Raw genomic sequence first — 27479 nt, 5'->3', positions numbered from 1 at the left:
GGAAATCTAAAAAGGTGACTCAACCGTGGATAACAGGGGAAATTAGAGACAGCATAAAATCCAAAGATAGGGCGTATAAAATAGCCAAAAAAAGCGCCAGAGCGGAAGATTGGGAACAGTTTAAGATAGAGCAAAGGAGGGCAAAGGGCATAATCAAGAGGGGCAAAATAGCTTACGAAAACAAGCTGGCGGAAAATATAAAAACTAACTCCAAAAGCTTTTATAAGTATATCAAAAGGAAAAGACTGGTGAAAACCAAAGTTGGTCCATTGCAGTCAGATACGGGGGAATATATAATGGGAAATAAGGAAATGGCAGATCAACTAAATGCATACTTTGGGTCAGTCTTTACGAAGGAAGACACAAAAAACCTCCCTGGGATATCGGGAAAAATAGGGACATTGGCAAAGGAGGAACTGACGCAAATCAATATCTCTAAGGATATGGTGTTAAGGAAGCTAAAGGGATTGAAGGTGGACAAATCCCCAGGGCCTGATAACATGCATCCTAGGGTACTGAAGGAGGTGGCCCTAGAGATAGCGGATGCACTAAGGATGATTTTTCAGAATTCATTAGACTCGGGAACAGTGCCGATGGATTGGAGGGTAGCTAACGTTACCCCACTATTCAAAAAGGGGGGTAGGGAAAAAGCAGGTAATTACAGACCTGTAAGCCTTACATCAGTTGTGGGCAAAATGCTGGAGTCCATCATTAAGGATGAAATAGCGGAGCACTTAGCAAATGGGGACAGGATAGGACAGAGTCAACATGGATTTACAAAGGGTAAATCGTGCTTGACTAATCTATTGGAATTTTTTGAGGGAGTAACTGGTAGAATAGATGGGGGAGAGCCAGTAGATGTGGTGTACCTGGACTTCCAAAAGGCCTTCGATAAGGTCCCACATAAAAGATTAGCATGGAAAATTGAGGCTCATGGGATAAAGGGGAAAGTTTTGGCGTGGATAGGGAACTGGCTGTCAGATAGAAAACAGAGAGTTGGAATAAACGGCTCATTTTCTGAATGGCAGGCAGTAACAAGTGGGGTACCACAGGGATCTGTCCTGGGCCCCCAGCTGTTCACAATTTACATTAATGACCTGGATCAGGGAGTCGGATGCAGCATTTCCAAATTTGCAGACGACACTAAACTAGGAGGGGGGGTGGGCTCAGAGGAAGAGACCAGGAAGCTCCAGAGCGATTTGGACAGACTGGGCGATTGGGCGGATAAATGGCAGATGCACTATAATGTGGACAAGTGCGAAGTTATCCACCTTGGGTGCAGGAACGGGAGGGCAAATTATTATTTAAATGGCAATAGATTGGGAGAGGGGGAAGTACAGAGAGACCTGGGTGTTCTTGTACACCAGTCACTGAAGGCGAGCATGCAGGTGCAACAGGCGGTCAAGAAGGCAAACGGTATGCTGGCCTTCATAGCAAAAGGGTTAGAATACAGGAACAGGGATACCTTGCTGCAGCTGTACAGGGCACTGGTGAGACCACACCTCGAGTACTGTGTACAGTTTTGGTCGCCTCATCTGAGGAAGGATGTTCTTGCCATGGAGGGGGTGCAGCGGCGATTCACCAGGCTGATACCAGGAATGGCGGGAATGACCTATGAGGAGAGACTATGTAGTTTAGGGATGTACACACTGGAGTTTAGAAGATTGAGAGGGGACCTCATAGAAGTGTATAAAATTCTGACAGGTCTAGACAGACTGGATGCAGAAGGAATGTTTCCCTTGGCGGGTGAGAACAGAACTAGAGGACATAATTTAAGGATAAGGGCTAAACCATTTAGGACAGAGATGAGGGGGAATTTCTTCACTCAGAGAGTGGTGAACCTGTGGAACTCATTGCCACAGAGGGCAGTGTATGCCAGCTCATTAAATATATTTAAGAGGGAATTAGATATATTTCTACGGGCAAAAGGGGTTAAGGGTTACGGAGAGAAGGCGGGGACGGGATACTGAATTAAAGGATCAGCCATGATCTCATTAAATGGCAGAGCAGGCACGAAGGGCCGAATGGCCTACTCCTGCTCCTATCTTCTATGTATCTATGTATCTATGAATACCTTTTATTGTCTCTTTTGTTCGAACGCAGCCTTGCCTTCGATCTATTTTCTTTTCTTTCCAGTTTTGAAGAAGGGTTTCGACCCGAAACGTCAACTCAAATTTCTCTCCACGGATGTTGCCTGACCTGCTGAGTTTTTCCAGCATTTTCTGTTGTTATTTAAGTACTTATTGAAGTTTAGTCACTGTTGTAATATAATGAGCAATGCCACGGGAGAGTCGCTAACTATCTAATTATAAGATGACTGAAAGAGCTTTGCATCTAATTTCAAAAGTGACCATGGTCAAACTAATCTATACTTACACCAAAGTAAATGTTCCAAAACACAAACAGCAAATGTGCAGTTGAAAACAAGTTCATTCAGAGGCAGTGAAGAAGCCAAAGATTCTCTTTGATTCCCACATTACCAGAGTGACTACATTTCAAAAGTACTTCACTGGCTGTAAAGCGCTTTGAGACGTCCGGTGGTTGAGAAAGGCGCTATATAAATGCAAGTCTTTCTTTTGATTGACAGCGCGTGCAGCTGATGACGTAGTTCAGGCGGTCGTGTACTGCACATGCGCACATTCGATGCCAGGCGCTGTTGACCGCCATTTTGTTTGAGCTGTGAGTCGACAGTCGGTGCTGGCGGCCCGTTAAACCGCCGCTGCCGGAGGCCGACCAGTGTGCGCCGAGATGGCAGCCACGCGTTACCGGCGCTTCCTCAGACTCTGCGAGGAGTGGCCCCTCGATCCCACCAAGAAAGGCCGCGATCTCGGCGCTTTCCTGCGGCAGCGAGTGGCGCAAGCCTTCCGGGAAGGGGAGAGCACCCAGGTAACCCCGGCAACGGCAGGCGGGGAGGCCGCAGGAGAAGCGCCAGAGGGCACCACACAAGGAGAGGCCGCGGGGAGGGAGCCCGGGGCATGTGAGAGCAGCCCGGCCCAGCCCAGTGAGAACAGCCCGGCCCAGTTCAGCCCAGTGAGAACAGCCCGGTCCAGCCCAGTGAGAACAGCTCAGTCCAGTCCAGTGAGAACAGTCCAGTCCAGTGAGAACAGCCCGGCCCAGCCCAGTCCAGTCCAGTGAGAACAGCCCGGCCCAGTCCAGTCCAGTGAGAACAGCCCAGTCCAGTCCAGTGAGAACAGCCCGGCCCAGTCCAGTCCAGTGAGAACAGCCCAGCCCAGTCCAGTGAGAACAGCCCGGCCCAGTCCAGTCCAGTGAGAACAGCCCAGTCCAGTCCAGTGAGAACAGCCCAGTCCAGTCCAGTGAGAACAGCCCGGCCCAGTCCAGTCCAGTCCAGTGAGAACAGCCCGGCCCGGCCCAGTCCAGTCCAGTGAGAACAGCCCGGCCCAGTCCAGTCCAGTGAGAACAGCCCGGCCCAGTCCAGTCCAGTGAGAACAGCCCGGCCCAGTCCAGTCCAGTCCAGTGAGAACAGCCCGGCCCAGTCCAGTCCAGTCCAGTGAGAACAGCCCGGCCCAGTCCAGTCCAGTCCAGTGAGAACAGCCCGGCCCAGTCCAGTCCAGTCCAGTCCAGTGAGAACAGCCCGGCCCAGTCCAGTCCAGTCCAGTGAGAACAGCCCGGCCCAGTCCAGTCCAGTCCAGTGAGAACAGCCCGGTCCAGTCCAGTCCAGTGAGAACAGCCCGGCCCAGTCCAGTCCAGTGAGAACAGCCCGGCCCAGTCCAGTCCAGTGAGAACAGCCCGGCCCAGTCCAGTCCAGTCCAGTGAGAACAGCCCGGCCCAGTCCAGTCCAGTCCAGTGAGAACAGCCCGGCCCAGTCCAGTCCAGTCCAGTGAGAACAGCCCGGCCCAGTCCAGTCCAGTCCAGTGAGAACAGCCCGGCCCGGTCAAGTCCAGTCCAGTGAGAACAGCCCGGCCCGGTCCAGTCCAGTCCAGTGAGAACAGCCCGGCCCGGTCTGGTCCAGTCCAGTCCAGTGAGAACAGCCCGGCCCGGTCTGGTCCAGTCCAGTCCAGTGAGAACAGCCCGGCCCGGTCCGGTCCAGTCCAGTCCAGTGAGAACAGCCCGGCCCGGTCCAGTCCAGTGAGAACAGCCCGGCCCGGTCCGGTCCAGTCCAGTGAGAACAGCCCGGCCCGGTCCGGTCCAGTCCAGTGAGAACAGCCCGGCCCGGTCCAGTGAGAACAGCCCGGCCCGGTCCGGTCCGGTCCAGTGAGAACAGCCCGGCCCGGTCCGGTCCGGTCCAGTGAGAACAGCCCGGCCCGGTCCAGTCCGGTCCAGTGAGAACAGCCCGGCCCGGCCCGGCCCAGTCCAGTCCAGTGAGAACAGCCCGGCCCAGTCCAGTCCAGTGAGAACAGCCTGGCCCGGTCCAGTCCAGTCCAGTGAGAACAGCCCGGTCCGGTCCGGTCCAGTCCAGTGAGAACAGCCTGGCCCGGTCCAGTCCAGTGAGAACAGCCCGGCCCAGTCCAGTCCGGTCCAGTGAGAACAGCCCGGCCCAGTCCAGTCCGGTCCAGTGAGAACAGCCCGGCCCAGTCCAGTCCGGTCCAGTGAGAGCAGCCCGGCCCGGTCCAGTCCGGCCCAGTGAGAGCAGCCCGGCCCGGCCCGGCCCAGTGAGAGCAGCCCGGCCCGGCCCAGTGAGAGCAGCCCGGCCCGGCCCGGTGAGAGTAGCCCGGCCCGGCCCGGCCCAGTGAGAGCGGCCCGGCCCGGCCCAGCCCAGTGAGAGCGGCCCGGCCCAGTGAGAGCGGCCCGGCCCAGTGAGAGCGGCCCGGCCCAGTGAGAGCGGCCCGGCCCAGTGAGAGCGGCCCGGCCCAGTGAGAGCGGCCCGGCCCGGCCCGGTGAGAGCGGCCCGGCCCGGCCCGGTGAGAGCGGCCCGGCCCGGCCCGGTGAGAGCAGCCCGGCCCGGCCCGGTGAGAGCAGCCCGGCCCGGCCCGGCCCAGTGAGAGCGGCCCGGCCCGGCCCAGCCCAGTGAGAGCGGCCCGGCCCGGCCCGGCCCAGTGAGAGCGGCCCGGCCCAGTGAGAGCGGCCCGGCCCAGTGAGAGCGGCCCGGCCCGGCCCAGTGAGAGCGGCCCGGCCCGGCCCAGTGAGAGCGGCCCGGCCCGGCCCAGTGAGAGCGGCCCGGCCCGGCCCAGTGAGAGCGGCCCGGCCCGGCCCGGCCCAGTGAGAGCGGCCCGGCCCGGCCCGGCCCAGTGAGAGCGGCCCGGCCCGGCCCGGCCCAGTGAGAGCGGCCCGGCCCGGCCCGGCCCAGTGAGAGCGGCCCGGCCCGGCCCGGCCCAGTGAGAGCGGCCCGGCCCGGCCCGGCCCAGTGAGAGCGGCCCGGCCCGGCCCGGCCCAGTGAGAGCGGCCCGGCCCGGCCCGGCCCAGTGAGAGCGGCCCGGCCCGGCCCGGCCCAGTGAGAGCGGCCCGGCCCGGCCCGGCCCAGTGAGAGCGGCCCGGCCCGGCCCGGCCCGGCCCAGTGAGAGCGGCCCGGCCCGGCCCAGTGAGAGCGGCCCGGCCCGGCCCGGCCCAGTGAGAGCGGCCCGGCCCGGCCCGGCCCAGTGAGAGCGGCCCGGCCCGGCCCGGCCCAGTGAGAGCGGCCCGGCCCGGCCCGGCCCGGCCCAGTGAGAGCGGCCCGGCCCGGCCCGGCCCGGCCCGGCCCAGTGAGAGCGGCCCGGCCCGGCCCGGCCCGGCCCAGTGAGAGCGGCCCGGCCCGGCCCAGTGAGAGCGGCCCGGCCCGGCCCGGCCCGGCCCAGTGAGAGCGGCCCGGCCCGGCCCGGCCCGGCCCAGTGAGAGCGGCCCGGCCCGGCCCGGCCCGGCCCAGTGAGAGCGGCCCGGCCCGGCCCGGCCCGGCCCAGTGAGAGCGGCCCGGCCCGGCCCGGCCCGGCCCAGTGAGAGCGGCCCGGCCCGGCCCGGCCCGGCCCAGTGAGAGCGGCCCGGCCCGGCCCAGTGAGAGCGGCCCGGCCCGGCCCGGCCCGGCCCAGTGAGAGCGGCCCGGCCCGGCCCGGCCCAGTGAGAGCGGCCCGGCCCGGCCCGGTGAGAGCGGCCCGGCCCGGCCCGGTGAGAGCGGCCCGGCCCGGCCCGGCCCGGTGAGAGCGGCCCGGCCCGGTGAGAGCGGCCCGGCCCGGCCCGGTGAGAGCGGCCCGGCCCGGCCCGGTGAGAGCGGCCCGGCCCGGCCCGGTGAGAGCGGCCCGGCCCGGCCCGGCCCGGTGAGAGCGGCCCGGCCCGGCCCGGCCCGGTGAGAGCGGCCCGGCCCGGCCCGGCCCAGTGAGAGCGGCCCGGCCCGGCCCGGCCCAGTGAGAGCGGCCCGGCCCGGCCCGGCCCAGTGAGAGCGGCCCGGCCCGGCCCGGCCCAGTGAGAGCGGCCCGGCCCAGTGAGAGCGGCCCGGCCCGGCCCGGCCCAGTGAGAGCGGCCCGGCCCGGCCCGGCCCAGTGAGAGCGGCCCGGCCCGGCCCGGCCCAGTGAGAGCGGCCCGGCCCGGCCCGGCCCGGCCCAGTGAGAGCGGCCCGGCCCGGCCCGGCCCGGCCCAGTGAGAGCGGCCCGGCCCGGCCCGGCCCGGCCCAGTGAGAGCGGCCCGGCCCGGCCCGGCCCAGTGAGAGCGGCCCGGCCCGGCCCGGCCCAGTGAGAGCGGCCCGGCCCGGCCCGGCCCGGCCCAGTGAGAGCGGCCCGGCCCGGCCCGGCCCGGTGAGAGCGGCCCGGCCCGGCCCGGCCCGGTGAGAGCGGCCCGGCCCGGCCCGGCCCGGTGAGAGCGGCCCGGCTCGGCCCGGCCCGGTGAGAGCGGCCCGGCCCGGCCCGGCCCGGTGAGAGCGGCCCGGCCCGGCCCGGCCCGGTGAGAGCGGCCCGGCCCGGCCCGGCCCGGTGAGAGCGGCCCGGCCCGGCCCGGCCCGGTGAGAGCGGCCCGGCCCGGCCCGGTGAGAGCGGCCCGGCCCGGCCCAGTGAGAGCGGCCCGGCCCGGCCCGGCCCAGTGAGAGCGGCCCGGCCCGGCTCGGCCCGGCCCGGTGAGAGCGGCCCGGCCCGGCCCGGCCCAGTGAGAGCGGCCCGGCCCGGCCCGGCCCGGCCCAGTGAGAGCGGCCCGGCCCGGCCCGGCCCGGCCCAGTGAGAGCGGCCCGGCCCGGCCCGGCCCAGTGAGAGCGGCCCGGCCCGGCCCAGTGAGAGCGGCCCGGCCCGGCCCGGCCCAGTGAGAGCGGCCCGGCCCGGCCCGGCCCAGTGAGAGCGGCCCGGCCCGGCCCGGCCCAGTGAGAGCGGCCCGGCCCGGCCCGGCCCAGTGAGAGCGGCCCGGCCCGGCCCGGCCCAGTGAGAGCGGCCCGGCCCGGCCCGGCCCAGTGAGAGCGGCCCGGCCCGGCCCGGCCCAGTGAGAGCGGCCCGGCCCGGCCCGGCCCAGTGAGAGCGGCCCGGCCCGGCCCAGTGAGAGCGGCCCGGCCCGGCCCGGCCCAGTGAGAGCGGCCCGGCCCGGCCCGGCCCAGTGAGAGCGGCCCGGCCCGGCCCGGCCCAGTGAGAGCGGCCCGGCCCGGCCCGGCCCGGCCCAGTGAGAGCGGCCCGGCCCGGCCCGGCCCGGCCCAGTGAGAGCGGCCCGGCCCGGCCCGGCCCGGCCCAGTGAGAGCGGCCCGGCCCGGCCCGGCCCGGCCCAGTGAGAGCGGCCCGGCCCGGCCCAGTGAGAGCGGCCCGGCCCGGCCCGGCCCGGCCCAGTGAGAGCGGCCCGGACCGGCCCAGTGAGAGCAGCCCGGCCCGGACCGGCCCAGTGAGAGCAGCCCGGCCCGGCCCGGCCCAGTGAGAGCAGCCCGGCCCGGCCCGGACCGGCCCAGTGAGAGCAGCCCGGCCCGGCCCGGCCCAGTGAGAGCAGCCCGGCCCGGCCCGGCCCAGTGAGAGCAGCCCGGCCCGGCCCGGCCCGGCCCAGTGAGAGCAGCCCGGCCCGGCCCGGCCCGGCCCGGCCCAGTGAGAGCAGCCCGGCCCGGCCCGGCCCGGCCCAGTGAGAGCAGCCCGGCCCGGCCCGGCCCGGCCCAGTGAGAGCAGCCCGGCCCAGTGAGAGCAGCCCGGCCCGGCCCGGCCCAGTGAGAGCAGCCTGGCCCGATCCAGTGAGACGGCAGTTATACTCTGCCCAGTGAGGCGGCAGTCAGGCCTGGCCCGGCCCAGCCGGATCAAGGGGCACGAGGGAGTCAGTCAGACTCAGCCCAGCTGGACAAGATCTAAACTGCCCTTTTGCTTGTGCAGAGGGCAATAAAAGATGCAACACTAAAATTCCCCATCAGGGAACTACGAACATACGAATTAGGAGCAAGAGTAGGCCACTCGACCTTTTGAGCCTGCTCCGCCATTCAATAAGATCATGGCTGATCCGATTACTCCACATTCCCGCCTACCCCTGATAACTTTCACCCCCTTGCTTACTAAGAATCTATCTACCTCTGCCTTAAAAATATTCAAAGACTCTGCTTCCACTGCCCGCTGAGGAAGAGAGTTCCAAAGACTCCCGACCCTCTGAGAAAAATTTCTCCTCATCTGTCTTAAATGGGCGACCCCTTATTTTTAAAGTGACCCCTAGTTCTAGATTCTCCCACAAGAGGAAACATCCTCTCCACATCCACCCTGTCCAAACCCCTCAGGACCTTGTATGTTTCAATCAAGTCACCTCTTACTTTAGTTATCTGCTGGAGTTTAGAAGAGTAATAATTCACCCAGGAAGTAATAGGAACTTGTTACCCATCTGCACTACTTACTGACACTATCAATCATACAAATACAGTACACCCTTTGTTCTGGCAAACATTCCTCAAACAAGGTCACCGAAACATGATCTGGTCACTTGTCTCATTTGTCCTTTGTAGGACTTTGCTTTGCGCAAGTTGATTGCTGCATTTCCCTATATAACAATAGTAACTGTACTTCAAAAATAATTAATTGTTCGTGAAATACTTTGAGGCATTGAAGATGTGAAAGATGCTATATAAATGCAAGTTTGTTCCTTCTTTACTTGACTGTTTATGGATACAAAGATTCAGAGCTATTAAAACACCTCCCACATCAAACAAAAGAAAAACAAAGTAAAAACGTAACGAGAATGATAACTATTCTCCAGTCCAACCATTCATGTATTAAAAGCTCATACAAAGTTGTGTCTCTTTCACACTACTGTACCAATCGTTTTAGTAAAGCTTGTTATTTGTAGCATAGTTTGAGCCCATGGTGTTGAGCTTATTTCTCAGGAGCTGAATAAATTTACAGTACAGAAAGGACATTTGGCTCAGTGTCTGTCCCAGCTCTTTGCTAGAATAATCCAAAACTAATCATACTGCCGTGCTCTCTCTTCTCATAACCCTGTATTTTCCTCTGCTTCAAACATTTAGCTATTTTACCCTTAAAGGATGCCGTGTTCTGTGCCTTAACTGCTCAATGCTCTTGTAAATAAGTTCCTCCTCAGCTGTCTCCCTCATTCTTTTAGTGACAATTTTAGATTGATGATTCCTCGTCACTAACTCCCTAACCAGAGGAAATGGTCTTTCCCTATTCACCCAATCAAAACTTCTCATAATTGGGGGGGGGGAAAAACTCTTAAATTTCTTAGCTGTTTCTGCCCCAATGGAAATAGTCCCAGCAGACTTGATTCTTCAACAACATGTCAAAGCCTATTACAGGAAACTTTGGTTTATCCGGAGGTTGTATGGCCAGAAACCTCGATCTAACGGCAGAAATCAGCAGCCGTTTTGTTAGGTTTTTCTTTTTTTTTCTTCTAGCATTTTTTTTTAAACAGTCAGTCTCTGGAAAGCCTCTCTGAAGCTGTTGCTAAGCTACAGAGACGCTTCCAAGGTACGGGCCGACTGTTTACAAGCTGTTGCTAAGCAACAGTGTATGTTGTTGTCAGATACGGAGATGAAAACCTCCGTATCTTTCAACATTAGCGCTGGTCTGTCCGGAAGTTTTCATAGATCGGCATCACGCTGGTCCCGTCTGTGTCGGATATCGTGAAGTTTCCTGTATTTGCTTCTGCAACCATGAATAAGTTTGCTTTTGTTAGTTCAGACAGAACATCATCTATGGTTCAAAGTGGGTAACAATTATGTTTGACAAATTAGTTAAGTGACTGGATCAATGCATAATCATACTTCATCAATCACTTTTGATCACCTTTGAAGGGACCTAGTAAGTTGCGACACCGACTGGTGCAAGGACGTTCCAATCAACCAGCTCATTAATATGCTGCTTGGTGTTGTTTTAGAGCTAGAGGTCGTTTCCTGGGTTGTAACTGTGTAGGTGGGATCTTGGGATCAATTTAAAGGTGCAGTGTGACTGGTAACTTTTCCTTGCCTGATACTTGGTGTTTTATGAATTTTGATGATTCAGTCATCAAAATGTTATGTAACTTATGAAAGTAAATCATATGTCGATTGACTCCAGAACCTAGAATAGGTCTACATCCACTTGGTGCTAGTTGAGATGTGCTTTTTGTTGTTTTGGGGATTTCTAATATTGATTCTTTTCCCTATTGGCTTAACTTCTGTTCTGTGGAACATGAACAGTGTAGTGTTAGAATCCTAATGTTCTCTGCCACTTGGATTATCAAACTGTCTCAGGTAAAACAGTGGGAGTAGCAACATTGACAGTCTAGCTGAAGTCTGACTTTCTTGTAGTATGTGTATAATGGCATAATTTATCATACTGGTCTTCTACAAATCCAACAAATTTAAATGAGCGAACATAACCTTCGTCTGAGTTTCCTCTGTCTTGTATAGCTGCCGTTTGCCGTTGTTCCAATTTCTGAGCTTTGGACACTTGGCTGGGAAATGATTCTGTTCTCCACATATATTTTATTTCTGATCTCAAGCAGGACGGGCTTCTTTGTTTCTGACATGACATTTTCCACAATATTTACAACCCGTTTTAGGAGTGGTTCAAAGTTTCTTGGAATTTCTTCACGTTTGAAGTCATTTTTTTTCCCTTGCTAAAATTGCACATTTCTTATGTAATTATTTCTTTCAGTTGCTTTGCAGTCAATTTACTAGTTATACATATTTCAGTGTAAGCTTTCAATGTCAACTCTGGTTCTTGTAACAGTCTTTTCACATTACTCTTTTGTACCCATTATTCTGTATCCCAATAACTATTGTGTCTGATTATACTTTTTTCCCCAAGAGTCCCATAGCTAAGGTATACAGACTAGCTACATACAACTATTGTTTCATCAAACCGTTGATCTTTATTGTTAAATATTTGTTCAATAGGTTTCAGAAATTTAACACAAAATTGTTCTGTCGTGTCAAGAACAACCCCTATATTGACCTTTTCTTCATCTGTCTCAAACTGAAGATTATCAAGTATTTTCAGTCAATACTAGCAATTAGCGTAGCAGTCCTGGCATCTTTTGGTTGCTTAATGAGATGTGATGTAATCTCATAATTTTTGGAAAATTTTCTTAAACGGTTTTCCAGTTGCTTGATAGGTTACCTGCCATCTCCAGTTTTGCTGATAATGGTACATTTTGAATAATAGATTCACAAAGTTGTACAGTGGCTGTATTACCAATGCCTAACATTTTAATTTGCCGTTTTAAATTACTTTCAACTGATAACAGAGCAGGATAGAGTCAAAAGGAGTACAGGATCTGTATTTGATCAGTTTAGAATATTTAACCGAAAAGCAAATGGAGATATAGGAAGCTGGGTTTCTTTTAGTTTCAGATGTGTTTTCCCTGCATCTCCCTTTAAAACATGCTGGTAAGTTCAGTGAGATACTTTGAATTCTGACACCCTTAGTGTTTGTTATTAAGATCAGTTAACAAAGTAGAAGAGACTTCACAGCTTAAAAATAATTGCTCAGCCATCTTAACTAACTACATGCACTGTCAACTGTTGGGGGTTATGGTAGCCTAGTGATCACTGGAGTTTGAGAGTTATAATCCCACCATGGCATGTTGTGAACTTGAATACAGAAATCTGGTAACTTATGGGCTGGCACCAGAAAAGCAGAATAACTGTCAAATCCAGGATGGTATGTTGCTTCCCTGATGCCAGGGTCAAAGATGTCACTGAGCGGCTGCAGAACATTCTGAGGGGGGAGGGTGAACAGCCAGAGGTCATGGTCCATATCGGTACCAACGACATAGGTAGAAAAAGGGATGAGGTCCTGTAGGCAGATTTTAGGGAGCTAGGAAAGAGATTAAAAAGCAGGAGCTCAAAGGTAGTAATGCCACGAGCCAGTGAGTATAGAAATAGGAGGATGGAGAAGATGAATGCGTGGCTGGAGAGATGATACAGGAGGGAGGGCTTCAGATTTCTAGGACATTGGGACCGGTTCTGGGGAAAGTGGGACCTGTACAGGCCGGACGGGTTGCACCTCAACCGAGCACCAATGTCCTCGGGGAGGGAGGGGGGGTTGGGGGGTTAAACTAAGTTGGCAGGGGGATGGGCACCAGGATGTAGCATTAGAAACCAGAAACAAAGTGCACAAAGGATGGGGCGAGCCAGACAGCAGTAGAGTAAGAAATAGTACGGTATTAGGTGGGGTCAGATTAAGAGAGAATACAAGAAGGCCTAAGACAGGTTTACAGTAAATGCACTAAGCATGATAAATAGGGTTGGTGAGCTGCAGGCGCAAATAGCCACATGGGAATATGATGTCATGGCGATAACGGAGACCTGGCTCAAAGAAGGGGAGGTTTGGGTTTTAAATATTCCTGGATATAAGGTGTTCAGGAAAGATAGGGAAGGAAAGGAGGTGGGATGGGAGTAGTGGTTCAGGTGAATGTTACAGTGCTGGAGAGAGAGGATGCCCTGGAGGGGTCAAAGACAGAATCTATTTGGTTAGAGTTAAGAAATAATAGAGGTGCCATTACACTACTAGGTGTATTCTATCAGCCACCAACTAGTGGGAAAGCTAGGGGAGCAAGTTTTCAGGGAAATTAGAGGTGTGCAAGAACTATAGAGTAATAATAATGGGGGACGTCAATTATCCTAATATAGACTGAGATAGTAATAGTGGAAAGGGCAGAGAGGGGGAAGAATTTCTGAAGTGTGTTCAGGAGAACTTTCTTGATCAGTACGTTTCTGGCCCAACGAGGAAGGGTGCATTGCTGGATCTGGTTCTGGGGAATGAAGTGTGTCAAGTGGAGCAAGTGTCAGTAGGGGAACATTTAGGGAACAGTGATCATAGTATCATAAGATTTAGATTAGCTATGGAAAAGGACGGAGCAATCTAGAGTAAAAATACATAACTGGAGGAAGGCAAATTTCAGTGGGTTGAGAACAGATCTGGCCCGGGTAAATTGGAGTCAAAGATTGGCAGACAAAATTGTAATCTAACAATGGGCTGACTTTAAAGAGGAGATGGTTCGGGTACAATCAAGGTACATTCCCACGAGGGGGAAAAGGTAGGGCAACTAAAGCCAGAGCTCCCTGGGTGACGAAAGAGATAGAGAATAAGATGAAGCAGAAGAAGACCGTGTATGACAAATGTCAGGTTGAGAATACAAATGAGAATCAGGCTGAATATAGAAAGTTCAAAGGGATAGTGAAAAAGAAAATAAGGGGCAAAGAGAGAGTATGAGAATAGAATGGCAGCTAACATAAAAGGGAATTCAGAAGCCTTCTATAGGCATATATAATTAATAAATGGGTAGTAAGAGGAGGGGTGGGACCAAAAAGGAGACCTACGCATGGATTCAGAGGGCATGGCTGAGGCACTAAATGAGTACTTTGTATCTGTCTTCACCAAGGACAAAGATGCTGCCAAACTCGTAGTGAAAGAAGAGGTAGTGGAGATACTGGATGAGATAAAAATTGATAAAGAGGAGTTACTAGATAGGCTGTCTGAACTTAAAGTTGATAAGTCACCAGGACTGGATGGGATGCATCCAAGGATGCTGAGGGAGGTTGAGGAGGAAATCGCGGAGGTACTGGCCATAATCTTCCACTCCTCCTTAGAAAGGGGGGGTGGTGCCAGACGACTGGAAAATTGCAAATGTTACACCCTCATTCAAAAAGGTGCAAGGATAAACCCAGCAACTACAGGCCAGTCAGTTTAACCTCAGTAGTGAGGAAGCTTTTGGAAACGATAATCAGGGACAAAGTTAGCAGTCACTTGGACAAGTGTGGTTTAATTAAGGAAAGCCAGCACGGATTTGTTGAAGGCAAATCGTGTTTAACTTGATCGAGTTTTTTGATGAGGTAACAGAAAGGGTTGCTGAGGGCAATCTGGTGAATATGGACTTCCAAAAGGCGTTTGAGAAAGTGCCACTTAATAGGCTTACCAGCAAAGTTCAAGCCCATGGACTAAAAGGGACAGTGGCAACATGGATAGGAATTTGGCTAAGTGACAGGAAAGAGAGTAGTGGTGAACGGTTGTTTTTCGGACTGGAGGAAGGTACGCAGTGGTGTTCCCCAGGGGTCGGTACTAGGACCACTGCTTTTCTTGATATATGTTAATGACTTGCGCTTGGGAGTACAGGGCACAATTTCAAAATCTGCAGATGACAGAAAACTTGGAAGTATAGTGAACAGTGAGCAGGATAGTGATAGACTTCAAGAAGACATAGACAGGCTGGTGGAATGGGCGGACACATGGCAGATGAAATTTAACGCAGAAAAGTGCGAAGTGATACAGTTTGGTAGGAAGAACGAGGAGAGGCACTATAAACTAAAGGTTACAGCCCTAAGGGGGGGTGTATGTGGACAAATCGTTGAATGTTGCAGGGCAGATTGAGAAAGCAGTTAAAAAAGCATACGGGATACAGGGCTTCATAAATAGAGGCATAGAGTACAAAAGCAAGGAAGTTATGATGAACCTTTATAAAACACTGGTTTGGCCTCAACTGGAGTATTGTGTCCAATTCTGGGCACCCCACTTTAAGAAGGATGTGAAGGCCTTAGAGAAGGTGCAGAAAAGATTTACGAGAATAATTCCAAGGATGAGGGACTTCAGTTACATAGACAGTCTAGAGAAACTGGGGTTGTTCTCCTTGGAGCATAGAAGGTTGAGAGGAGATTTGATAGAGGTATTCAAAATCATGAGGGGTCTAGACAGAGTAGATAGAGAGAAACTGTTCCCATTGGTGGAAGGGTCGAGAACCAGAGGACACAGATTCAAAGTGATTGGCAAAAGAACCAAAGGTGACATGAGGAAAAACTTTTTTATGCAGCGAGTGGTTAGGGTCTGGAATGCACTCCCTGAAAGGGTGGCGGAGGCAGACTCAATCGTGGCTTTCAAAAGGGAATTGGATAAGTTCCTGAAGGGAACAAATTTGCAGGGCTACGGGGAAAGAGCGGGGGAGTGGGACTGGCTGAAGTGCTCTTGTCGAGAGCCAGCACGGGCCCGATGGGCTGAATGGCCTCGTTCTGTGCTGTTATGATTCTATGACTGAAAGCTGCCAAATTGTTGCAAAAAAAAACTGGTCCACTAATGTCCTTCAGGGAGAGACCTGCGACTCCTACCTGGTCTGGACTGTTTGTGACTCCAGAAGATGGTTGACTCATTGCCCTCAGGTAACCAGAGATCAGCAATAAATATTGCCTTGTCAGTGGATACAGAGTTATAACAGTATTGACGCACTAACTGTTAAGGGAAAGAAAGATAGACTCGCATTTATATTGCATCTTACGCACTCTTGGATCCCAAAAGCAGCAATGAGATGGATGACCAGTTCATCTGTTTTTGGTGGTGGTTAAGTTGGAAATGTTTGCCAGGGCATTGTGAATACACCTGACCTTATTCAAGGACTGCGGTGGAATTTTTAGCATCCAGCTAAATCACCAGAATAGGCAGACCATTTGACGTCTCATCTGAGGGATGGTCCCTCTGATAGTGCAGCAATTCCTCAGTACTGCACTGAAATGTCAGCCTAGATTAGTTAGCAGAAGCATTTATGCTTCAAATGTCAACCTTCTGCTAATTCTGTCTTCCAGTTAAAATGTTTATGTTAATCCTTTTAAACTCAGAATCAACTTGCATTTATATAATGTAGAAAAACATCCCAAAGTTCTTCAAGACATAAATAAAAAATGAACATGGGACCAAGAAGGAGATATTAGGAGGGGTGACTAAAAACTTAGAGGTGGGTTTTAAGAAGGGGTCTTAAAAGGAAGAGACAGAGCTGGAGAGGTTGAGGGAGGGAATCCAGAGTGTGGGGCCTAAGCAGCTGAAGACATGGCAGGCAATGATGAGTTGAAGGGAGGGGGGTTTGCACAAGAGCGGAGTCAGAGGAGCGGAAAGTTCGGGGTGGGAGGGGTGAGGTCATGAAGGGACTTATAGACAAAGTTGAGAATTTTAAATTTGAGATGTTGGGGGACCAAGAGCAAATGTAGATCAGTGTGGACAGGGGTGTTAGGAGAGTGGCACTTAGTGTGGGATAGGATATGGGCAGCAGAGTTTTGGATGAACTGAAGTTTCTGGAGGGTGAAGGATGGCAGGCCAACCAGGAGAGCAGAGTCTGGAGGTGAAACAGGCCTGGCTGAGGGTTTCAGCAGTAGATAGGCTGGGGTAGGGGTGGAGCAGGTAATGTTGCAGAGGTGGAAGTAGGCACTCTTTGTAATGTAGAAGATTTGGGGTTGGAAACTCAGCTCAAGGTCGAAACAGCCTGGTTCAGCCCAAGACAGTGGTCGGAGAGGGAGATGGAATAAGTGCAAGGGTGCGGACTTTGGGCAAGGGCCAAAAATAATGGTTTTGGTCTTTGTGTTTTGCTGAGGGAAATTGCCGCTCATCCGAGACTGAATGTCGGACAATCAGTCTTGACAGCACAGAGGTAACTTAGGGATCAAGAGAGAGAGGTGGTGGCGAGGTAGAGCTGGTTGTCGTCAGTATACATGGGCAGCTGACTCCATGTCCGTGGATGATGTTGCAAAGGGCAGCACGTAGTTGAGGAAGAGGAGGACCCAGGGATGGATCCTTGGGTGTTGGACTTACAGTCCTGGAAAAGGAGCGGAACCTGCTGTCTGTGACTCAGCACTAAATGGGCAAAGCTGACAGTTAAAGAAGTAGTTTAGGAAAGAGCTAAAGTATTGACTGTGAGGGAGCTGAATTGGCATGCACATTTGAAATGACAAAGTTATTGATAATGGACCCTGAATTAATGATTAAAGCTCACTGAATTTAGCTGCCTCAGGTGTGCAGTCTTAGTACACCAAGCTAATTAGCTAGATATGATCACCAATTACAGCCAAATCATAAGAAAGATGGGAAGGGAAAACAGCAGGGAGTGAAAATTGATTATTTGCAACTCATTTTATATGGATGTGCTTTAAAAATGGATATTAATAGTGAAACTACCCCCCCTCCAAAAACATTGTGAGGACATTGCGTTGGGGAACAAAACAATATTGCACTGCTGGACAGAAAGCTAGTCTCACTTATCTACATCAGAACTTGCCTACATACAAATTACTTCTAAGTTAAAATGAAACCAACGATTTATGGATGTGCCAAGACATGTTATGTTGATTCCATTATAAGCACAGTATACAAGATAAAAAATGACAATTCAGTTATAGTTAGTGTAGGGTTGTTTGTCATGTACGTCTTGCTGCTCCGGGAGTTATGAAGGGCTGGTAAGAGTGGAATGACTTATTGGATTTATAGAAGTCATAAAGTGACATATAGAGGGTCATTTTAACCCCCAAGAACGGCTGGGATGGATGCGGGTGAGAAGTAAAATTTTAAAAAAATCTCAAACCCGATCCCAACCTGCCCATTTCCGGTTTTAATGGAGGCAAATTGGGGGACAGATGACCAATCTGCTCTCAGGAGGCAGGTTGCTTGGTAAAATCTTTTAAGGAGGTTGGGTGCATCCATTTTTACAGGATTTTTATTTTTTACCCATTTTTCTGGGGTTCGGAAAACCCAGCAAGTAAAAGGAGGCAAGGGCCGGATCCACAAGGGACATGCATTAACAGCACTGCTTGTGGGCCAGGAGGAACAGGAGTGTGTCCTCCAAGTCCAACAAACCTGAAACGTTGACTCTAACTTCTCTCCACGGATGTTGCCTGACCTGCTGAGTTTTTCCAGCATTTTCTGTTGTTAAGCTTACCTGCTTCCCTCTCCATGATCAGTCAATCCAAGATCCCCTCCCCCCTCCCCCCGTGATCTCATCCGGAATGCCTCCCTACCTCCCCATAAATATTGGGGCCACAGTTTCCTTAGGATGTGTGTACCACTGCTGGCTTTTATATAATTGACACTGTTTAGTACGTTTGCTTAAATATTTTGTGTTCAGATTACAGATCCAGAGAAATGTGACCAGATGTATGAAAGTTTAGCCAGAATCCATTCTGCTTATTACAAAAACAAGGTACTGCCGGTTTGACTTCTTAGTCCTCCTTTTGTATTCGCATACCAAACACATTGCTAGATTAAAAGGGGATAGGTTAGGAATTCAACACCACAAGCTGGCCTAGATGTAGTTAGGTGAGGATTGAAGCCGTTAGAGGGAGGATAAGGAGAACAGCTTGAGCGGGATATTCAAATCTGGATGACTAAAATAAAACATTGTCGCTGAAACCCGATGGAACCTTCAAATCTGGTCAGAACAGATCAATTTCTTGTGCATTTTATTTTTGGAAACAAAGTATTCCTAAGTTTTGTATGATCATAGGATGTAAGTAGTTTTGCCATTTCTTGGTGGTTGAGTTGATTGAAAGTGTAGCCGTTGTAGGAAGTGATATTTAAGCATTTCAAAGTTCTGTAATGTCAGTAGAGAAATTTGCCAACAGGAAGAACCCACCAGTGACAAGCCCAGCCAAGTGTACATTGAAATCAGCAATAAATATCTCATGGATGTTTATCTATGTTAAAAAGTATCTGTATACCAAATTAAGCTTGAATAAAGTTGGATAGGAAATTTTCAAGATGTGACAGAGAATAGGATTTCAGAGAATAGTAATACAAGCCTAGTTATAATTATTATTTATTTCTGAAATAATTCAGTTCCAGCAATTCTGCAAATGCAAATTGAGTTTGATTGAGGTTCACAAGAAATTTGATTACAGGCTGTAATTATCAATTTCTTTGCCCGCCCCCCCCCCCACAATCTTTTATTGAAACCCCTCTGTACACATGCAAGTCATTAAAATTGAATTCTTTCTACTTTTGCAGAATTTTGAAAAATACTTTAAAATGTTACTTAATCTGATTGATTGTGTCCAAATATGCCAGAATATCAGAAGACTGCATGAAGTTGTGTACGGAACTGTGCAAACAAATACATTGTAAGTGTAGCAATTTATTTTATTTCAGTACCCTCGTCTCAGAAACACAAGTTTTACTGGTGTAACAGTGGAAGAATGCCGAATGGTTCTTGCAACAGGTAACCACTTCAGACTTTATCATCTGACCGATAAGAGCCCTGCCATTGTAATATAGAAGCAAACGAGGACCGATATTTTCCGCAATCGGGAAGGGGCCGAGCGGGGGTTGGCAGTGATCTACGGGAATGCTGTGGAGCCGGGAGACGCACTCCTGCTCCTGGCTATACGTGCAGGTAAGTATTTGTTTTAAAATCGTACCTTTTTGGTGGTGGAAAGGGACCGCTGGTTAGACTGCATGTAGACATTGTTATCCTGAACGCAACAGTCCCGGTGCTACTGCGTTCAGGGCATCCCAGTTTTGGGAAGGTGGCCTGAAGTATGCATTAGGCCCCCTATTTGCATATGCAAATAGCCTAATGCCCGTTTCAGCCACAGGTGCTGAATGCCTAGACTGGAGTCTTTACCAATGTGGAGTGTGACGCACTTCAGGTGCAGAATGTGCGCACCAGCACTGCCCACCAAATTGGACGCCAAGGTGCCCATTTACGCCTGTAAAACAGGCGCAGCATCAATGAATTTCTAGGCCTTGCTCTTTTCCACCAGGGAGGGTGAAGATGAATCTCGGTGAAACAAGTTTACCACTGGAAATAATGTTTGGAATTATTTTATTTCTCCATTTAAGAAATGGAGGAAAATACATTAGAGAAAGGGAGTGTGTTGTAAGTAATTTTAGTTTTCTGAGATGGGGTGAAATGGTGGTGCAGACATTTAAAAATGGATGATAAATTCATGGAGCTCATGCTGCAGCACTTAACTTTGCATTTACAAGTGTGCTGGGAAGTCCCTGTTTGATCTGTTATTTCAATCTGGGTTTAGATTGCAGATTATTTTAGTGCCAGTGATGTCATTAGATTCAGCCTTGTGGCACGGCTCCAGCAAAGATGGGGAGGGAGTAATAAAACAAATACCAGATTTCAGGAAAGCTTGTTTTTAATCTAAGAAAGGGAGGAAAAAAAAGTGTTTGGGCCAGTGTCAGAAGAAATAACATAAGAATTACATTTAAGGAATAGCTGTAGAGAGTACCAATATATTGAGGTAAGAATATCAGAACCTAGATTCCACGATTAAGTAGGAAAGTCAACATTGATAAAGAAAAGTGAGTTAAACAATTGAAAGTAACCAGAAAGGAGGAAGATTGGAGCGCGCATAAAAGCAAAGAACTTCTAAAATTATATTCAGTACGAAGAAAGAAATTGGAAAAGCAAATCTGAATTAACATTGGGTGAAATGAAGATTCTTTTGGTACATCAAAGGTATTCCTTTAAGTATAAGAAAGCCGAGATAATCAGGGAGGTTAACATTAATGGGCCAGATTTTGCTGGAATGGGGCATAATCTGGCATGCCCTGTTAGTTAGACTTGATGGTGCACGTTAAAGTTAAAAAAAAAAAATTGTCCACAAAGTTGCTGGAAATGCAAGCTGATAACAGTGCAGCCAGGACATCTGGGACCTGAGTGAATAACGGGACAAATAGTATATCTCCCTATCTAATGAGATTTAAAGATTGAGAAACAGGGAAGGACTGAGAAGTAGGGTGAATTCACTGTCAAATCAGATACAGAAAGAGAAATAAAGAGAGGGAAGGGAAGATTGGATTAGGAGAGAGAGAAAAAGAGACAAAGGAAAAGTAAGAAAAAATTAAATTTAAAATGACATTTTTAAAGTCTCCTAAAACAATTCACAACTTGAAGGAATGAGACTCAATAATTATAATTGTTTACTTCCTGGGCAAGAAAGGTTGATCGGCAGTAAAGGGTGCTTATGCGGTTAATTACAAGACTTAACTTTCTGTGTCGAGTTTAACAAACAGTTAATGGGCAAATGCAGCACAAGTTGCTGGCTGATTTATGCATTAATAACTGTGTGCGTCGTTCAGACACTTTTTTAAGCAAAATCTGGCCCAATATGCAGAAATTTGAATTTTCTTCTCCACTAAAGTTGTTATGAGTACTTGCAAGCAGATAACTGAACTGGTGAGGAATATAAGTTATAAAGGAAATTGCTAAGAAATAGAGTACTGGAAGATACACCAGGGGTAAAATTTCTGCGGGGAGTTCTCCTGACCTCCCACTGGGATAGCATTAGCACTAAATGACATTTCTATCTTAACTTTGCAAAGGAGGGTGGTTTCAGATGCCTTGAAGAGTTCTTTGATTCAAATCATTTATCAGAAGAATGATGGGAATTGTAGCTCTTTTATCTTGACATTTATGAAAGTGAAAAACACGAGTCTATTATAAATAAAACAATTTTACAGCATCTTGCGAAGGTCAAGGCAGTAAGCCTAAGTTGCACAATTGTATTCGAGCACTTTTATTCTTTGAAAATTGCTTAGTTAATGCAAATTGTAATACTTGGATTTTTTGAACATTGAGGTTTGACATTTTTTTAAAGTATGCACCTTCACAAATAATGCCCAAGCTAGCTTTATCTTATGGCATCCACTTAGTTTAGAACTGGCATAGAAAAGTATTTTGCAAAAATTGAGACTGCTTAGAACTTTTCACAAACCTCAACATGCCAAGAAACTATCCATTAGTTTGGTACTGCATGCTGCAACAAACCCAGGGGTTAAAATGTGAGGACGTGCATTTTTTAAATGAATGAGTTACAATTTACAAAATGCAGCAATTAAAGGTTCACTTTTGCTGCACTGAAGATTTTAGTAGCTAATGTGCTAAGAAAATCTTTCTATGTTGCCTCAGATGGTCTACATCTTGAAAGCCCAGCAATTGATTAAAAAAATACAAAGATCTTAATGTGCATGGTTCTGAAATTGCACTGCAATATTGTTTGTAGTATGGAAGGGGGCGAAAGTAAAGCACCGTTGCCTGGCCTGCTTACCCCTGCCTGCATAAACATTGGCCACTCATAATATTGTTTTCAGTAGTTTAACTCCTGATAATTCTGTCTATATGTACTTTGTATTTCAGTCACTCTAGCACATTATAAATACAAAGCAATATTTAATACCTTCTCTTACTATCTTTTGGAAACCAGAAACTGTGTGGGTTCTGGTGCACTCAGCATTATGTTCTTGTTTCCCAGTAGCAGCACTGACATGTTTATTCACCTACTATAGGTGTGTGTACACTGTATTGCCTCTAGAAATAGGGACATGGTATTATAAACACTATCCAGTGTGTTATAATTAGGATGGATAGTATTATAATGCATTAACTTGATTTAAAATACCAGTAACCAAATCTGCCAGGGTGGAAACAAATGATTGCAAATTAAATATAATAGTTTTGGTGTTTAGATTATGTAGAATTTACACAGCTCCATCTGTTTTTGCCTGTTGGTATTCACCATGGATGATTCCATACTATATCAAACATTTGATTCAAAGATTTAAAAAAAACTATTCTCTTCCCCCCCTCCCCCTCCCCTTCCCCAAAAGAAATGACTCCTTGCAGGTGTGGTTCCACAGGCAGCAGTTGTCCTCTAGTACCTCAAAGTGGTTATTATTTATTTGTGTGAATCTTGATTGTGAGTGTTGGTAGGCTGTTCGACCCCAAAAGGCCATCACAGCCAAACCTGATCTTGTCCCAAAATGTATACACCCAGCGTGAGTTGCTAAATATTGACCAGGAATCCTGGCTAATTTGCTTCCCCCTAGCCCAAACATTGAGGCCAGTTGGAGTGCCCCTATCCCCTTGGCTGAGAGGAACTAACTTGAGACAAACTTGGATTGAACCTGGGGCATTCCTGGTCTCTCTGGCTGCGCTATTACATAAGAACATAAGAAATAGGAGCAGGAGTAGGCCATTTGGCCCCTTGAGCCTGCTCCGCCATTCAATAAGATAATGGCTGATCTGCTCTTGGCCTCAACTCCACTTTCCTGCCCGCTCCCCATAACCCTTGACTCCCATATCGTTCAAAGATCTGTCTATCTCCACCTTAAATATATTCAACAACCCAGCCTCTATAGCTCTCTGGGTAGAGAATTCCTCATTCCCGTTTTAAATAGGCGACCCCTTATTCTGAAACTATGCTCCCTAGTTCTAGATTCCCCCACGAGGAGAAACATCCTCTCTGCATCTACCCTGTCAAGCTCCCACAGAATCTTATGTTTCAATAAGATTACCTCTCATTCTTCTAAACTCCAATGAGTATAGACCCAACCTGCTCAACCTTTCTTCATAAGACAACCCCTTCACCTCAGGAATCAACCTCGTGAACCTTCTCTGAACTGCCTCCAATGAAAGTATATCCCTCCTTAAATAAGGAGACCAAAACTGTACACAGTACTCCATGTGTGGTCTCACCAACGCCCTATTGAGGGGATAAACCTTGAACCGCCGGATGAGGCAATGATTTTCATTATTTTTATGCAGTTTTCATTTGTACTGCCTTATTATTGTACTGGAACACTTATATTATCTGCGGCATCATTCTCCTTAAAAAGGGAAGTTCTATCAGCATTACTGATAAATGTGTGTTCAGAAAACCATTGAATCAGGAAAAGAATTGTTTTCAGGTACCTTAGGGGTAATACAAATGCCTTTGCGGATGAAAAATGACACATTTTCATTAGTTGTATAACAATGCTAATTATATTTAATGGCCAACACATTTTCTGTCATAGAAAATCTGTAAATGCACAGAAAATTGGCTATTATGTAGTCTTGTATTGAAAGGAATCATCACATATTTTGCTTTATTTCAAATTGTTTTGTTTACCTCTCTATAAAATTTCTCTTCTTGATTACACCAGGAAAAGCAAGAGAATAATCAGGAGGACAGAAGTATAAAGGTAGCAAACTTCTAGCTCTACATCCCTTCAAGACTATTTTTAATGCTACTTTTGGCTAAAAGTTTCCTCAAATGGCAGAAATATATTGTAAATCCTCTAACATTACTACCTCAACAGGCACATCCTGATTTCTTTACATCAAGTTAATATATTTAAGAAGTGTCATATTCAAGCTTCCCTGATGGCTCAGTTGGTAAAATCATACACACCAGAAGAATTCCGGTTCAATTCCTGCTCTGTGCTGAGTTAGCTGATCTCAGCCAGGGTGACATTTGGATTGGTACAGTTGACTTCAATGCTTGTGGGTTGCAGGATTCCCAGATAGTATGTCTTTTGTTTATTATTGTTTTATTCTTTATTGATAGATAACATGAAACAGATAGAAGAAATGAAGAAAGGCATGTGGAAAAAGCTGCGAGAGAAGTTCACAGGCAAACCAGAAGATGTCTCCAAGGAATATGTCTAACTGTTGCATCTCGTTAGTATTGCTGCTTTGATCTCACACGCTGCAGTTTCTAAATAATAAAAGGTCTGGTTTCTAGACATGACTTTTTTTAATAGTGCAGGTTTTGGTGGAAATAAAATCTTGCATAATTTAAAAAATTGAAGTCTTTATTTTTGATGACTGAAGTATACCAATAAACATCCCTGAATGTGTACTTTCACATTTTCTGAAGTGTAAATGTAAATCCAACTTATGTTTGTGAAGTTTAAAAATAAGTTGTAATATCCAGTAAAGGATTACTTCTAAAATGCCACAAAATATAGATGGTCATATTTTTCCAGAGTAATCTTTGTGACAGTGTACTTACTAGAAAAAGGAACTATTTTTGACTTTAAAATTAAGAGATGTATGATAAAATTTGCTCATCAAGCCAATTTCCACCTTTTGCCCCTGCACCACAGAATTCTGCAGTTTGCCCCATCATGGACTCTACCCAACCCACTTAAATCTCCTGAAGGAGCCAACTATCACAGCTGAAACCTCCAAGCTGCTGCTGATTGTTTTTTTCTGACTTCCAAAGACAATCAAACAAAATTCTAGGCTATATCCAACATCAAAACCTGCACGATTCAATGCTGACAAATTTTGGGTGAGATTTCCTTGGTTTCAAAACTAGAAACATTTTAAGTCTGATCACTTATGTGAATAATTGTAACTTCAATTCCTTTCAAACAGAGTTATGCAGCTTTTTCCCCCTAAAGATGGTGGATCAGGGTAATTTATATACGTAGGGTGTGCATGGTGGGCCATTTGCGCTGCTGCTGCAACACCCATCTCAGGTGAGACGGAGGGAAATTTCTGCAGCATCTTGCAGTGTTGGGGCACCAGCATGATGGCTACCTGCCTGATTTCTCATTCTCCCCTCCCCGCCAACACCAGCATAGATAACCAGGAAACTCCAGTTTCTAGTATTTAATGCTAAACTCTTCTCTCTGCCATGCTGCTTTCGTCTCCAATATTTCTTCAATCTGCTTCTGCCTTTTAACATTAGGAGCTTCTCTTCAGCTTCCTTTCCCGGCCCCCTTTATTTTGCCTAATTTTAACATTCGCCGCTGTATTGCCAGTATTTACAATTGTTAAAGATTTACTGGTTCTGCACTATTTTAATGCATCCAGTTTACTGTGATAGATGGGAGAGATAATTTATACCTCTCCTCTTTTCCCCCCCCTCCACCTTATAGCTTGTGTGCATTGAAACAAATAATGCAAAGCCAATAAATCGTCACTGTAGGTTATTTTGAAAGACAGATACAGATGAGGAAAACCATTCCGCCATCCTAGCTGTACAGTACGTCCCCTCTTTACCACCCCCAATCACAGCATCCAACTGTCTCTGTCCATTTTCATTTTGCCTTGGGACATATTTTCTCCAGTTTAAGGCTGTGTATGTGCCACTGTTCCAGATTTATTTTTGTATATGGTTATCTACCTTATATACCTCTCGAGTCCCCTTCTCAATCACGAGCTTTCCAGGTGGAAGAGCACAAGCTTCCCCATTCTTTCTCTTAATTCAGTCCTTGACAGTTTTGTGACTCTTCACTGAGATGTGAATGAGTCCTTTATGTCTTAGTGGCCAAAACAATAGAGGGAAGGTCTGACCAGAACAATGTATAGTTTTAGTATGACATCTCATTTGTATTCTCGCAATATAAAATTCAGCATTCTTTTGCTGCTTCACTGTGACTGCATGTCAGGTTTAGCACTGAGTAAACCACCCACCTCCACCCTTGGATATTTTAAACTTCTTCCTTTCAACACCATTCATGGAATACAGATGTTACCCATGTTTTCTTCCTGTGTGTAATACTATACAGCGAATACCATAGTGAAGTTCATTTGCCACTGTTTTGCTCACAAAGATTTAATTTAGCTCATTTTGTTGGCCCCTCAAACACCTCCCCCCCCCCCCCACCTCCCCACCAACCAAAATCCTGAATTTAGTATTGGATAAGGGTGTATCACCCCAATGTTAATTTATCAGTTATAACTAGCAGGAGGCCCAACACTGGTCAATTGACTACTCCCCACACCACCGCCTCATAACTCACTAAACAAATAATCACTGTTTCCTGCCCTTCTTCCAATTTGTTGCTTCTGCTTCAGCTCCAGCTCCCCTTTGGTCTGGTTTACTTTCCTAAAGATTAGGAATTCTTTTCTTCTCAATTCTGCTATGACTTATTCTGTTCTGCAGACAACATGCTTGGATCTTTGTTCAAACACTAACACCTATGTGATTCCTGGATGTTGATCTCTGATGCAAGAAGCTGCACCTGCAGTGCCTTGTTATGCTATTTGACAACTGCGGAACAGTATGGTACTTCATGCAGTGATTGGGGGTCCAAGTATCCTGCCTCCCAATCATAGTACTTTTAAACTCAAACACATACATAAATTATTTTCAGGGACTATTTGTGCTGTGAATATATCCAAAATCAGAAGCCAATTTTGTTTTAAAAATGTTGCTACTCCCATTTAAATAAATATTATTTTGCAACAGTTGGTGAGATGCTTAAAACAAATGGTGACAAAAAGTAACTCATTAGATACAATGTTAAACATTACACTCCATTACTGTTATGTTTTATAGTGTATTAGTTTCAGAATAAAATATAATCTCTACTCAATTATGTATTCCAATAATTTTTTTCATTTGTTTTTGGGATATGAGCGACGCTGGCAGAGGCGCATTTATACTCCCCATCCCTGGTTACTTTCAGTATCTAGCAAGCGTAAATCATCTCTCCTGTTATTAAAACATAGGCTTCATGTAGATAGAGCATCTTAGCTGAAGAAGTGAGGGGAGACTGGTTGATGAAGCAGTTGCTGCAGTATCCAACTCTATCCTCTCTAGTAGATTAACTGATGAATGATACTGAAAGTATCTGAACAGAGTGGAGAGGGAGAAAATACAGTATATTTTTCCAAATTTGTTGAACAGATTTTTTTCTCTGTTGAACCACAAT

General features: G+C 48.6%; 1 protein-coding gene across 2 annotated transcripts; it reads left to right on the top strand.

The window, feature by feature from the left end:
* The first annotated feature begins 2631 nt into the window (after positions 1-2631).
* Positions 2632-27140, top strand: uqcc2 (ubiquinol-cytochrome c reductase complex assembly factor 2). Of its 2 annotated transcripts, XM_086011398.1 has the most exons (4): positions 2637-2886; positions 18163-18237; positions 19182-19251; positions 24377-27140. In XM_086011398.1, exons 1-4 carry the CDS (start codon positions 2749-2751, stop codon positions 24475-24477), a joined length of 384 nt encoding a protein of 127 aa, XP_085867524.1. In that variant the 5' UTR covers positions 2637-2748; the 3' UTR covers positions 24478-27140. The 2 variants fall into 2 exon arrangements, with proteins under 2 accessions (XP_085867525.1, XP_085867524.1); XM_086011399.1 differs by lacking the exon at positions 18163-18237 and having other exon boundaries at positions 2632-2886.
* The last annotated feature ends 339 nt before the right edge of the window (positions 27141-27479 follow it).

The sequence above is a fragment of the Somniosus microcephalus genome, chromosome 18 (genome assembly GCF_052327205.1).
Source record: "Somniosus microcephalus isolate GS21.2 chromosome 18, FLI_Smic_1.0, whole genome shotgun sequence".
Lineage (NCBI taxonomy): Eukaryota > Metazoa > Chordata > Chondrichthyes > Squaliformes > Somniosidae > Somniosus > Somniosus microcephalus.
The sequence above is the reverse complement of the archived record's forward strand: the minus strand, read 5'-3'. Positions and strand labels throughout refer to the sequence as shown.